At 39.9% G+C, this 14,616-nt stretch overlaps 1 protein-coding gene across 1 annotated transcript in view; it reads right to left on the minus strand.

The window, feature by feature from the left end:
- The window catches only part of AHCTF1 (AT-hook containing transcription factor 1), an 80,640-nt gene that overhangs the window by 3,762 nt on the left and 62,262 nt on the right, over positions 1–14,616 (minus strand). Inside the window, exons 29-33 of the mRNA XM_045010556.1 lie at positions 12,814–13,249; positions 10,713–10,833; positions 9,720–9,823; positions 5,915–6,102; positions 625–2,518 (exon numbers count right to left, since the gene is read on the minus strand). Of these exons, the coding sequence (XP_044866491.1) occupies positions 625–2,518; positions 5,915–6,102; positions 9,720–9,823; positions 10,713–10,833; positions 12,814–13,249 (2,743 nt within the window). The remainder of the gene's footprint in view (positions 1–624; positions 2,519–5,914; positions 6,103–9,719; positions 9,824–10,712; positions 10,834–12,813; positions 13,250–14,616) is intronic.

A 14,616-nucleotide genomic window follows, 5' to 3' on the forward strand; every position in this document is an offset into this window, starting at 1 on the left:
GAGCCAGATAAAAACAAATCCAATGATTCTGTCTAGGTATCCAGATAACCTGAAACATTGGCTTCGATAGGTGTGAACTGTCAGTCATTTCAGTGACATTTTAACTCTTTAGTTTTGGGATAACTACTTCCCGAACAATCAAAGCACACAAGTTGCATGAAGGACAATCACATACTGAAGAGTTGCACAATCTACTGAGAGATGCATCTCATTTTGGTGCTACAAGTAGGAGAACTCAAACTGTACACAGAATTTGGGAGAGTAACACACTATTTCTTCCACAAGTGAAAAACAAAAGGCAGGCATATGTAATGAAATGAATGATTGAAATACTTAAGCTAGATAGAAATTAAAAACAAAGACAAAAGATCAAACTAAGTTTCATTCCACTGGACTTGTGATATTTCAACTCCCTTACTGTTAAGAGGCTTCTATAATAACCGAGTCCTGTAACTCTTAGACATTAGTAAAAAAAAGGAATTGTATCCTTCACTATGAATCTTAACTTTTATATGGTTATGTTTCTTACATAAAACTGTGCCCAAAATATATGTTTCATGTAGCTGACAGGTGAGAATGAAATTGTAAGCATTCCTATTTTGTGTCAGAAAACAATTCAGGTACCTTTTGATTTCTTTGTAAGCTTTGTGAGAGGGGGAGAGAAAAAGAAGGACTCATTTTCCTCTAGGGAGAGCTTCTGACGCATGCCAATTTTGCTGGATCTGGTCCTTGTAATACGAGTACCATGAACTGCTAAAGTTCTCTCCATTTCATCAAGTCTTGATTCAGTTAGGTCTGCAACTAGCAAAGAAGGATTGCAATCAGTTCCTTGGGGTAAGCCTTCTTCCTCTGTGCTTTCCTCTGATACTGATTGTAGTTGCCTCTTTCTGTTTCTATGTCCAGCTCTGGCTGAAGTCCTGGTTGTAGGCAATGCCTCAACTGGCTGAACAGGTGTTTTCCCTAGAGTGGATTTTCCAGTACCTGTTTTTTCTACTTTAGCAGGTGTAACTCTTGTTGCTCTTCTCTTGGGGGTATCAGGCATTTTCTCTCTCTCCTCTGAATGTATGGCTTCCTGAGTGGGTATAGAATCTGTACCTGCAGACAGATTTAGTGTCCTCCTTCTAACATTTCTTCTAGTAGTTACAGAAGATTTAAGTTCCATTTGATGATGAGATGGCTTAGATGTATCAAGCTCACAATTTTCTGAAACTTCTGATGATGTACTAGTCTTTTTCCTTCTGCCTCGTCTAGTTGGCACAGGCAGCTGCTGCTCATAGGGCTCTGACTCCAGATCAGTAATGATGTTTTCAGTAAGTTGTAAACTAACACTTTTTAGTTTTCTTCCACTTTTAATGGGACTGACTGCCATTTTTACCTTGCGAACAGTGAAAAGCTGGCTATTTTCTTGATGCCCTACTGAACTTTTTGCTCCTCTACCAGTCCTTTTAGAAGTAGCAGGTAGCTTAATTGCTTCTTCAGCAAGAGGAATTTCCTCATTAGCCTGTTCAGGAAGTACTGATGCAGGTTCCCTGGTTCTCCTTAACCCTCTCCTTGGAGTACCAACCATCTGTAATGACTGTCCAATAGAATGAACATTGTCTGATGTTTCTAAATGATTCCTCCTAGTTTTCCTGGGGCCTCTCCTAGGAGTATCAGGGATCTGAGGCATTTGCGGATCTTGAGAATTTCCATCAGAATCAAGATAAGAACCATCATGAATCGCAGAAGTTTTTTTTGTTCGCCTAGCACTTCTCCTCAGGGTACACAGTCCCAACAGATCTGGTCTGCCTGTATTTGACAGCTGTTGAGCATCTGTTGAGGGGATATTTAGATTTTTGCGCTTTCGTCCCCTTGGACGCTTAGGTGTCACCACATGGTCTACTTGACAAACACTGGCATTATCTGCATTTGCTTCTGGCACAGTTGTTAGTGGAGTCTTTACAGATTTCTGGGAAATAGTTACCATTTTGCTCATTAAAGGTATACTTTCATGAACGGACTGTTCCACTACTTCAGAAGTGAATTCTTTACTTCTTGTGTCTTTGATTATGTCTAATAAATTTTCAGCAAGAGCTACCTTAACAGGTTCAGGCACATATGGGAATGCCTCTGCAATATTCTGAGAGTCCTGATCACTAGTTACAGTGGGCACTGAATTCGTAATGTTCTCTTGGTTATCAATAGTGCCTACATGATTCATATGCTTATCCTCTGTTTTTGTGCTAACTGGTTTAGTAGACATATCTAATGTTGTAGGGTCTCCTGTCTCAGTTTCACCGTCTTCTCCTTCTAATATTAAAGTAAAATTGCTTTCAGACATGAAAAGCTCTCCGTCCCCTTCAGCTGTGTCACATTCATCGGTGTCTTTAGTGTCAGGCAAGTCACAAGTGAACTGCTGTTTGATAGCATCAAAGTTGTATTGAAGTTTAAGAGTGCCTGATGGATATTGCTCATTAAATGGAGTTGTCTCCGTTGTTTCTTCTGAAGCTTGGACATCAGGGGTGCCATCTTCAATAATCTAAAATAAAAGTAAACAGGTCTGTTAGTAATATATTAGTGTATGTTAATGTATTAGTTTCTGCATATATTAACTTTCAGCAGACTTTGATATGATTGAGGTCAATGGTGCCCCCTTCTTTTGAATCATTATCGAGAGCACAGTAATTAGAAGTAAACAAATCATTCTCTATTACACTCAAAATGCATGCAATTTAAGGGACTGAAAATAAGTATTTATTACATGGAACCAGATAGTTAAGCAGTTTTAGATTTTCTGTTTACAATTACGAAGATTTTCTAGCAGCAAGGAGTCAATTGCATTGTTTTACAAGACTGAGGTAGTTCAGGAACTGCCTCCAGTCTATTCTAAGAGGAATGCAAGTAAAGATAAGATTGAACCAAAAACCCATATTCAGACATCCTTAAGCTTTGTAGTTCCATACTTAGTGGCTGGCTTTATGTTAAATAGGTTGAAATATGATGACTATGTTCAGATCCAGGGTTTTACTTAAGAGTCTGGATCCCCATCTGATTTTTATGGCTTGGTTCCTTCCCTAGATTTAACCAAGAAGTAAGTGATAAGACATGCTCTTCCTTTGTTAATTATCAAGTTGTGACCTACAATATGTGACCCGCAGTAACCAAAAGAAAGGGGACACCAGCGCAGAAGGAAAAAGAAAAGATCAGGGGCTTAGGACTCTTAGAACAACTCAAAGCCTGAGAACAAACAGTGATGTAAATATAAAAATCCTAAGATTTATCATGTGAGGAAATCACAACATTGGTCTGAGCAAACAGAAAATATTTTAGGCTGTGGAAACTCCAGTTATGGCTATTGGCTCCTCAGCAGTCCAACTTGTGGACAGATTGGCTGACATACAAGAGATAAAACCAGTGCTGCACTGAGGAATTATTTTAGATTGTACAGAACAGCTCATGTAATGAATTCACTGTCTCCCATTCTTTGCAGTTCCCTATGCTGGACAGGATTGCTGTCTTTCCTTTGTGTCCATATAGTATGGATGGGTTCTTAAAATCTTAGGAAGAAAAGCATTTCCCCTCCATTGGCCTCAGTGGGAAGAGAAATTGTTCTCTAGGCTTAAATGGGGTGGGATGAAAAACTTTCTGTCCCATCCTCTCCAATAGACATACTACTGACCAAGCCGAGACACAACTCCTCAAAAGACAGTCTGTATTAGCATTCACCTCTCATTTTCCTGCCTCTTGTCCTCTTAACGATTGCAATGAAATCTTATTAAGAAAACCTGCCACTCAAGTGTGACTAGTAGATTGACTAAACCCGAGGGACGCTGACATTGTACAACCTTCAACACTGACTCAAAGATTGTAAACAGAAAAGCAGACATCCCGTTCTAAACTCAAGGCTTTAACAAAGGGGAAGAGAAGCCAATGAGGGTAGCCTGCAGGTATGCTAGTGGGAGAAGGCGGCGGGAGCGAGGCAAGGGTAGAAAAGCCCTTCCTGTGCTCCAGGTGGCTCTCTACCAGCAGCTATGTCACCAAACTCAGTAGCTTTGTTTCTTGCCTCCCTCATGGCAGCTGCTCCTTTCTTTTCCCCACAGAGGGTTTTTAACCCTCTATTACTAGAACCAAGAGTACTCTGACCTTCTATACCCTGGCCTCCGGTCTCCAAAGCTGGCAAAGGCAGAATGTCTATATACCTTCAGAATCTCAGCCAAGAAATGGAGACTGCCTCCCTGTACTTAGCTGTGGGCTCAGAGAGTGTGTGTGTTGTACCCTCCCTACCCAGCCCTTTGAGCTTCACAAGATGACAACAGTGAAATATCTCTTCTCACCACAGGCATAATTCTGCACAGTGATTCTGAGTCTGCCCTGTATGCTGCTCACATGTATCAAAATAACTCCCACAGCCTTCTTCAGCTGTATGCGGAGAGAGAGGTTGTAAAAATCATATCAGAGATGAAATTCAGTAAGACAACTGGAGGTTTAACAATTCTATTTTTTAGTTTAAGAATACTGCAGTGAACTATCCTTTAAAATCCTAACTAAGGATACGAGTCTGTCACGGAAGTCACGGACTTTCCGGGACCTCTGGGACTTCTGCAGCGGCCAGTGCAGCTGGTCTGGGGGCTGCCTGAGTAGCTCAGGCAGCCCCTGGGGCAGCCACACTGGCCGCTGCTGGGGCTGTGTCGGACCACTGCACCCTCCCACACCAGCATCAGGAGTTTGGATGTGGGAAGGGGCTCAGGGTTAGGGCAGGAGGTTGGGGCCCAGAAGGGGGTGAGAGCTCTGGGCAGCGCTTACCTTGGGTAAGCTCCCTGGAAGCAGCGACATGTCCCTCAGCTCCTAGGCGGAGGTGCGGCCAGGGCTGCTCTGTGCGCTGCCCCTGCCCCAAGTTCCAACTCCACAGCTCCCACTGGATGGGAACCGCAGCCAATGGGAGCTGCGGGGGCAGTGCCTGCAGGCAGAGGGAACATGCAGAGTCCCTCAGTCGCTACTCTGGCTAGGGACATGTCGCTGCTTCCGGGGAGCCACGCAGAGCCAGATAGGGAGCCTGCCAGCCCCACCAACCCCCACTCCCAATTAGCAACAGCGGTCCTGGGCTGCAGCACCCTCAAGCCACCCCAAAGCACCCAAGATTAGGCAGCGGTATATAGTACAAGTCATGGACAGGTCACAGGCCATGAATTTTTGTTTACTGCCCGTGACCTGTGCATGTCTTTTAGTAAAAATACCCATGACTAAAACGTAGCCTTAATCATAACTAACGTCAGAGGTTCTATAAATTGGGCTACATGAAATTTCTATTTAGTTGGAAACAACCTGGCAGTCCAATTACTACATTACTGAGAAACTGTTTATACTAACTAGGAACAGTGGATAAAATTTTCCAACTATCTAAGTTCCTACGTCACTTTTGAAAACAGGACTTAAGACCCTAAGTCTCTGAAAATTACTGGAGTTAGGAACCCACGTCACTTAGGCACTTTTGAAAATTTTACTGAGGGAGCCTCAGTTTTGTTAAAATTAAACTTCACTGCCCCCTACTTTTAGCCTTAAAACAGATATTTGATATTGGACCACTTCAACTAAGGCCTTACATAAATGTTTATACTTAAGCAAATCAGATTAATATGTAACTGGTTCAGTCTGATTTTAGGAAAAGAAGGATGTTGACTATGTGTTTGTAGTTATTTGTATTGCTTTTGCAATACTCATCTTGATTGGGGCCCCATTGTCTGAGGTGCTGTGGAAACACAAAGGAATACATGATCTCTAGCTAAGCACTGAAGTTAATAGTCACATTAAGTCAACTGAAGAGACTTACAGGTCACATGAAAACATTTAGATGCCAACTGCCAAAGTTCTCAGGTTTCCCAAGAGGTTTTTTTTTGTCTTGTACTGACTTAGCAAAATGGGCAAATAATTCACTTACGTTAACTTCTTTAGTTTCAGGAGGACTTTTAGAAGTAAATGTTTTTTCTTGCAGGAACAGAACATTTTCTTCTATTGCAGCTTCCTCAGACTTCTGATCTTCATGTAGGTCCTCACCCCTTTCCTCTTGAAGCTGGTTTTCTGAATGAGTACTGGGAATATCCTCACTGTGAAGGATACTGATCACAGCTGAAAGAGATTTTTTCCCAGTAAATTTCTGACTTCAGGTTGTCTAGCATAAAAAGCTGAACAAGTTGGACTCATTTTAACTGCTGCATAAATACTGAGGATTGTATTAACTGAGGGTACGTCTATACTACCCGCCGGATAGTGTTCAATGTATCGGGGATCGATTTACCGAGTCTTGTCTAGATGCAATAAATCGATCCCCGAATCGACACCCGTACTCCACCTCGGCAGGAGGAGTAAGCAGAGTCGACGGGGCGGTCGACTCGCCACCATGAGAACGGCCAGGTAAGTTGAAGTAAGATACTTCAACTTCAGCTACGCAAATAGCATAACTGAAGTTGCGTATCTCAGTTCGAAGTCCCCCGCTAGTGTAGCCCAGGCCTGATATTCTGTAAGTATGCTTCTTTAAAACATTGGTTTAGGGCCTTGATTATGTTTGAGCACTCCTCCCCCAACCCTGCAGTGGTCACGTGTGCAGTTGGTTCTTTGGTACAAATTAGAGCAGTCTGAAGGCTGCTCTAAATCACGTCAGCTCAAGCAATCTAGTCAGTAATCGGGTGTTAGTGGGGCATAGGGAAACAATACTACTTTTATAAGAGGACAGAAGAATCACTGACAACAAGATAGTGGATATTTCCACACAATACTAATATTTGTGCATGTTTACGCAAAGGTCAGATAAAACTGATTCAGCAGAATTCAGTTCAATCCACAATTCATTCATCCCTGCCTCATACAGTTAAGACCAACTGATTTCACAACTGTCCTCTAAGACGTTTAAAAAAAAAAAAAAAAGCAACCTATGATTTTCCTGTATTGAAAAAATAAAAGTTTATCTTGCTAATGAGCAGCCATAACAAGAGAAATTACCATTTTATGATGGACTGAAGTATGACATAATCCCAAATGCCAATTGAGACTGAACACTTAAACCAGGGATCCTCAGATCTCAGTGGTTCAGGAGCCAAATTAGCCAAAAGAGCCACAGTAGTGTGAATTCATTGTTTCATACATATAACTCTCACAGCAAAATGACTGAATATTATTTTATCAACCACAATTGGTTAATAACATAGTAAAAGCATCCTGATTAGTTAATAACTTTTCTTGGTGAATAATTAAATCACACGGTGTTTTAATATCGTGTGCTGCATAGAGTTGCAGGAGACAAATTAAAGAGCAACTTGTGGCTTGCAAGTCTCAGTCTGAATATCACTGACAAACTGTCCAGGCCTTCGGGCTGTATTCTACAGGGCCTCCTTTTGTAATAGAGTAGACCGGGGGGATGCATTTCTGGACATGTGATCTGAACAAGACTGTTCCAGAGCTGTAAGAAAGAATCTTTCTGAGTTAAGATTTTCAAGTATCATAAATACTATATTATCTTACATTTAGTGGCAGATTAGCAGTGATATTTGATAAGATATCGAAAAGCTACAAAAGGATCTCTCAAAACTGGGTGACTGGGCAACAAAATGGCAAATGAAATTTAATGTTGATAAATGCAAAGTAATGCACATTGGAAAGCATAATCCCAACTATACATATAAAATGATGGGCTCTAAATTAGCTCTTATCACTCAAGAAAGAAATCTTTGTTATATGGAGATACACCTATCTCATAGAACTGGAAGGGACCCCAAAAGGTCATCGAGTCCAACCCCCTGCCTTCACTAGCAGGACCAAGTACGGATTTTGCCCCAGATTCCTTAAGTGGCTCCCTCAAGGATTCAACTCACAACCCTGGGTTTAGCAGGCCAATGCTCAAACCACTGAGCTATCCTTCCCCCATCTTGGAGTCATTGTGGATAGTTCTCTGAAAGCATTCACTCAATGTACAGCGGCAGTCAAAAAAAGCAAACAGAATGCTGGGAATAATTAATAAAGGGCTAGATAATAGGACAGAAAATATCATGTTGCCTCTATATAAATCCATGGTATGCCTACAGCTTGAATACTGTGTGCAGATGTGGTCACCCTATCTCAAAAAAAGATATATTGGAATTGGAAAAGGTTCAGAAAAGGGCAACAAAAATGATTGGGGTATGGAACGGCTTCTGTATGAGGAGAGATTAATAAGAATGGGACTTCTCAGCTTGGAAAAAAGACGGCTAAGGGGAGATATGATTGAGGTCTATAAATCATGACTGTGTAGAGAAAGTAGATAAGGAAGTGTTGTTTACTACTTCTCATAACACAAGAACTAGGGGTCACCAAATTAAATTAATAGGCAACAGGTATAAAACAAATAAAAGGAAATATTTATTCACACAATGCACAGTCAACCTGTAGAACTCCTTGCCAGAGGATGCTGTGAAGGCCAAGACCGTAACAGGGTTCAAAAAAGAACTAGATAAATTCATGGAGGATAGGTCCATCAATGGCTATTAGCCAGGATGGGCTGGAATGGTGTCCCTAGCCTCTGTTTGTCAGAAGCTGGGAATGAGCGACTGGGGATGGATCACTTGATTACTACCTGTTGTGTTCATTCTCTCTGGGGCACCTGGCACTGGCCACTGTCGGAAGACAGGATAGTGGGCTAGATAGACCTTTGGTCTGACCGAGTAGGGCCATTCTTATGTTCTTAAGTAAAACAATTATTATTCTTTTTCTGTAAATTTGGTAATAAAATATCCTCTGAGTCTCAAAATTGTTAATAAAAACAGCCAGAAACCGGCACACATAGCCAGGAGATAATGATAAATTGAGTACGAGACCTATATGCTCCCCCCACACATAATGCCAAACAAAAGCTAGCAAAGGATATTATAAGCTTGGGGACAACCAATCTACCTCAAGTATCACTTTGGAGGTCTACTTCCTGAGGACCAAACATCCAAACTAGTTCACTGTTACAACCAGTGCATTATGCCTGCCACATTTCTGCAGCTATGGAACAGGGTATCACCAGCATCTTCTGCTGGCATGAAGCCACACAGAAAAACAATTCCTCTGCCCTGCTATCACATAGGCTGCCAATGCAACGCTACTGAACTCATCTTGTTCTGACTCCATGTAGGATGAGACACAGAGTAGGTGCTCCATGTTCCAAAACCTAGCAGCTAAGACCACCTCACTTGTCAAGACTGAACTATGTAGAGATAAAGGGCCTCACACCAAAGAGTCACAAGGAAGGAGTTAAGAGCCCTCAACCTCTAAGACAGGAAATGTGGTTGTACAGACACCTTCCCTCCTTGTTACTTCTTTCCCACAGCTTGAGTACCAAGTGCCCTGCCATCAGTTAGAAGGGTGTTTAAAGCCTGTGTCCGTTGCACACTTGATCTCAATTCTGCAGCAAAGATGTATAATTTGCAGCAGTGTACTATGCACATAGAAATGAATTGTAATATCAATTTTCCTAAATCTCTAATTCAATAAAAAAGTATGCGTTAACTCTGCCTCCTCTAACCACAGGTTCTTTGATAAGTATATTCTAGCTCTAAGTTGACAAAAGTTTGCATTATCAAGCTTCACTTCAATCTGTTAAGTGCGAAGCGACAAGGTAAGTTGTGCATTTAACTCTGGCAGCTCAAATACTTTTTATGTGCCTAACTACAGCTACCTTAATTCAATAGTGAAAACTTTTACTTGTTGCTAAACACACAAAACATACATACATTTAGAATCTGCTCCTGGTGCCTCCAAAGCCTGTGATCTTGAGAGAGGCAGCTCTTTTTCTTCTGATAAAGATGATATCTTGGACTCTTTGGTGGTCGTTTCACTTTGTAAACAGAAAAGAAATGAGAGGTGGAACCCATGTATGCGTTTTAAAAATATTTTGTTCTAGTTTTAAAATACTCATGTCCATGCTCATAACAGTACATATTCAGAACAAAAATTGGAACTCCCTACCCCAAAATATTAGCATTCAGCTCAGTTCTCATTGTAACTAACTACACACACACGTTAAGTAATGGAATGATTCAAGTATTAAATGTCCATGCACTATAAGTGTTTTCAGTGTTTAAAAAATGACAGTAATAGAAATATTGTTTTCTGCAGAATGATCATTTATGTAACTACTATAACAAACGTTTAGAACAAATTGTACAAAAAAGTGAGGTCTGTACCAATAAAATTACCATAAATTATTTTATTTTCCTACATATGCTTAAGTACGTGCAGGACTTTTCAATACAGTAAAATATTTACTGGGGGTGGGGGCCCACGACTGATTTTGTACAAAATGTCAAAATACACAAAAGTAAACCAACTGAAAGAATCCCCAGGAAAACTTTTTAGTCATAGAAACCTTAGGTATTGTTTTTAATTACATGAGATACATAATTTTCAGACAGAAGTGAGACTTTCGAGTGTCAGTTTAACAGACTCAAATTGGGAAAGCTTTAAATAGCCTTGTGCTTGAGTTAACCAGTTTGTAACCACAGTACTTTGTGAAGACTGTCTTTCTGAGAGTTAACGTTTGATTATTAAAAACTGACGTTATGTTTATGCAGAAAGATGCAAGGAACCCCAATAGGATATAGGATGAAAGTAAAATAGCAGAGAACCAATCTGAACTTAAGACAATAGAGCTTTTGAAGTATACGAAATCCAACTAGCACTCATATTTGTATACCCAATTTATTTATTTATTTTTACATATTTACCTTTCACCAGCTGACGAACAAGTAGAGACTCCAGCAACTTGAAAGGTGCTTAAGTGATTCAACACCAACATACCCTCCTCAGGAAGGGTAGGACATTCTATTTCTGTCCTTTCCAGAAATCCTAGGAACAACATTGTTAACAGCTGAACAACTGGTAGCTATTTGCATTAAACACAACATGAGTTCTTTGAAAAAGTTTACCTGATTTTAAATTACAAACCTCATTATGTGCTTCATTATTTTGCTTATTTAAAATGCAAAAGTGATCTACTAATGCAATGCTGTGGTTGAGATTTAAATGCACAAAAAGTCTGAGTTATTGCTCCCACTACAAAAGAAACTCAGCGCTCTCTCACAATCATAGAAATCTAGGGCTGGAAGGAACCTCGAAAAGTTGAGAACCTTCTGCTGAGAAGTATTTTTCCATGACTGCATAATTTGATTTCATATTTTGTTACCTTTGCCCTCACATTATTTTTCTTTTAAGGGAAACAAATGAACGAATGGCAAAATTTTAGGGAGTAGGAAAAGATTTATATAGAGGCTGACTATTAAAACCCAAAGAAAAAATGGATTAGCAGCTGAAAACTTCAAACAATATCTTTTGCTCTTAAAATTAGAAGCTTAAGTCCACTTCTTCCCCTTTCTTTGGATTTTGGATATTTATCTCCATATCTTTTATTTTTGTTTCTTCTCCATTCTCTTACCAGAGATCTTTCCAATATGCCTTTTTGTGTTTCCATCTCCATAATGTTGATCACCCTGGTTGAGATGGGCTTGACTTTGGTCTCCCCAGAGGCTGGTAATGCTAGTAACATGAGTGACATCCTTTTCCTCCCCTGCATCCCCAAAAGGTAGGAGGGAAGAAGCACAATCAAATGCACTTGAGCGAGGGATAAAGCTTGATCTTAAACTAATGCATTGCCAGGCTTAGCCATTGAACACTGCTATCATTTCTGTCTTGTCATACTTAATTTTGTGCATTTCTTTAGCCTCTTTCTTGTCTGGGTGCCTGCTTTCTCCCTCTTCATTACTACTTTCAGTGACCTGAATCAGGATCACACTGCTGGACCAAACAAAATGGTTTAAGTAGAAGCAGCACAGACTACCTTCTGCTAGTGATAAAATATCACATTTATACTGTAATTGTACAGAACCCTTTCCATCACAGCCCAACATAACAAGAAGGTTTCTTGTAAACATTACCTAGTGATGATTATGCTTGGAAAAGCATCTTGTATTTCTTGCCCAAGTACAAATGATTGTTATTGGATCGTTAAGGTCACTGAGCTATTTTAATTACAGATATTTGGACCTGGATCATTCCCCTCTGCTTGTGTAAATAAGTGGAGACTGTAGTTGGGAACTTCTGCTGCTCACATTGAGGTGCCTCACTTGTGTTTATGACAACAAACCAGCCCCCAAGACCCTGCAGAACCTTTCAATTCAAATACTCTACATGCATTAATACCTGACTGCATAACCCACTGGTGTGAACACAACAATTTTAAGATTCCATGCCACACACAGATGGACACTTGCATATGTCTATCAGAAATAGCATATCTTGGATACAATTCAATAGACAGAAAAGATTACTATACAGTCCCAGTATAATGTTTTCAAATATGTTTAACTTATCAACATTTTCAAACAGATCAAAGGCCTTCTCAATGAGGACTAAGCCTCTGACAAATCTGAAGCAGCTATTTAATCCTAAGCATCAAAGAATGGGTAAAAATGTAGCTGATGAAAAGTCTTTCATACTCAACCCCCCCCTCCCCCACCCTCAAACAAACAAACAAAAAACCACCCACATGTAAACTAGAAATATCAGCTTTCAAAAATAAGAAATTGTTGCCTCTTGGCTGAGACTAAGCACAAGGAATGTCAGCTCAAACTGCAACACATGAGAAAGTTAAGGATGCCTCAAAATAGAGGCTTATAGTGGAGGGACCTTTTCAACTATGGAGGTCTAGCACACTTGTGGACACTATATCAATATTAGCTACTGTACACTATAATTATCATTTAACCTTTCAAAAGGCACCCAAATGGTCATTTAATTAGATTACTTAAGTGACCACATGACAACACATACCAGTTTGTTTCTCCAGCTCTGAAGAAGTCTGTTGTTCAAACTGCAAAGGCTCACTTTTGACTACCTCACTGCCTTCTTCCTCAATCTCTTCCTGTATGATAGCAACATCTTTGGTGGAAGAATTTGCTGGTTTAGAAGTTATGAAGATAACATCGTCTTCAAGGTCGTCTGGTGATCTTGCATCATGATATTCCAAGGTAGTTTGGTCTGACCTGGCAGAAAAATTACTAGTTTCTTTGCTGACTTCCATTTTCTCCAGGACATCTCCTGCTATACCTTCTGAGGACTCATTCATTTCTGCATGATCCTCCTCAGGACAGGTCAAAGTAAAAGGAGGAATTTTATCTCTGTCCTTAGACCAAGTGTCCTCCATTTGAACTCCAAGGTTATGTTCAGATGACGCTACAAGGTGTTTTGTTTTATCATCTACCAGCATCTTTATTTAAAACAAAAAAACAAACAAATTAGTCATTAATGAAACCCAAATTTTTCCAAGGAATAAAGACATATGAACCTTCTTTATGGTATTTAGACATAGTAAGATACTGACAATTAAAGCTATTTCTTAACCATGTTACTAATACCATCTTAGCTTTTAAAACCAGAGTTTAAAAATTGAATTGACTTTTCACTAGAGTATTTACTTACTGATTTCAGTCAGCTTTGAAACTGTGGTCAGTTTATTTTCTGTTTATTGTCTCACTTTCTGGTTCTCATATTCCAACCTGCTACTGTTTTCAAGTTTTCAAAAAGAGGGAACTTCCCTTACACATTAAGGTTGGCCCTAGTCTACTTGACAATGTCACTTTAATTTATATCCATTTTATAGAGATTATAAAAAGGTTTGGTGTTCATTACTCTTACAGTCTGGAACAAGTAGATTAAAGTGACCATACTCCACTATTGAGATTTAAAAATAAATTAACATACATGAACTCTCCATACAAGTATTAATAAATCTTATTCATGACTTGTATTTGTTACCTTTAAAAGACCATTTGTGCTTTGTTAACCTGTTATCTGTATATTCTGTTCAAATTCCAAAAACGGTAGCCATATACTATAAAATCTACTGGATACGGATAAAAGACTGTCTCTTTTTTCCACTGAAATGATTTCATATACACCTCTACCCTGATATAACGCTGTCCTCGGGAGCCAAAAAATCTTACCACGTTATAGGTGAAACCGCGTTATATCGAACTTGCTTTGATCTGCTGGAGTGCGCAGCCCCGCCCGCCCCCGGAGCACTGCTTTACTAAGTTATATCCGAATTCGTCTTATATCGGGATAGAAGTGTACTTCAATTCTCCATGCCACTGCTGCACATTTGGTTGCTAGCAACAATTGTGTTCATCTGGCTGCTAGGAGGAATTGTATCATCAGTGGATCCTTCCTCAAATCAATAACCTCCTTTGGATAGTAACTTAATAGAGCCAGTGTGGGTTCTGTGGGTTGGTAGCATAATTTAGTTATCCTGAAAGTTCTATTTATTATTTTTCTCCAAAATATCATTTCAGAGCATTCCACCACATATGCAGAAAGGTCCCTATTTCTTCACATCCTCTCCAGAATTTGAGAGTCTCTTTTGTTTATATTTTCTTCAGCTTAAATAGAATGAGATACCATTGATAAAGCATTCATAAATGAGGCTTTAGCCTTCCTCCACACACTTGTTTCAAAGTCAGATCTGCTTTTAAATCCTTTCCCCATTTTCCCCCACAGTCTTCTCTTCTAGATCCATCAGTAACAATATATTACACACCATGCAGAGATCAGGCCCTTTGAGGTGGCCTTTCTTGT

The sequence above is a fragment of the Mauremys mutica genome, chromosome 3 (assembly GCF_020497125.1).
Source record: "Mauremys mutica isolate MM-2020 ecotype Southern chromosome 3, ASM2049712v1, whole genome shotgun sequence".
Lineage (NCBI taxonomy): Eukaryota > Metazoa > Chordata > Testudines > Geoemydidae > Mauremys > Mauremys mutica.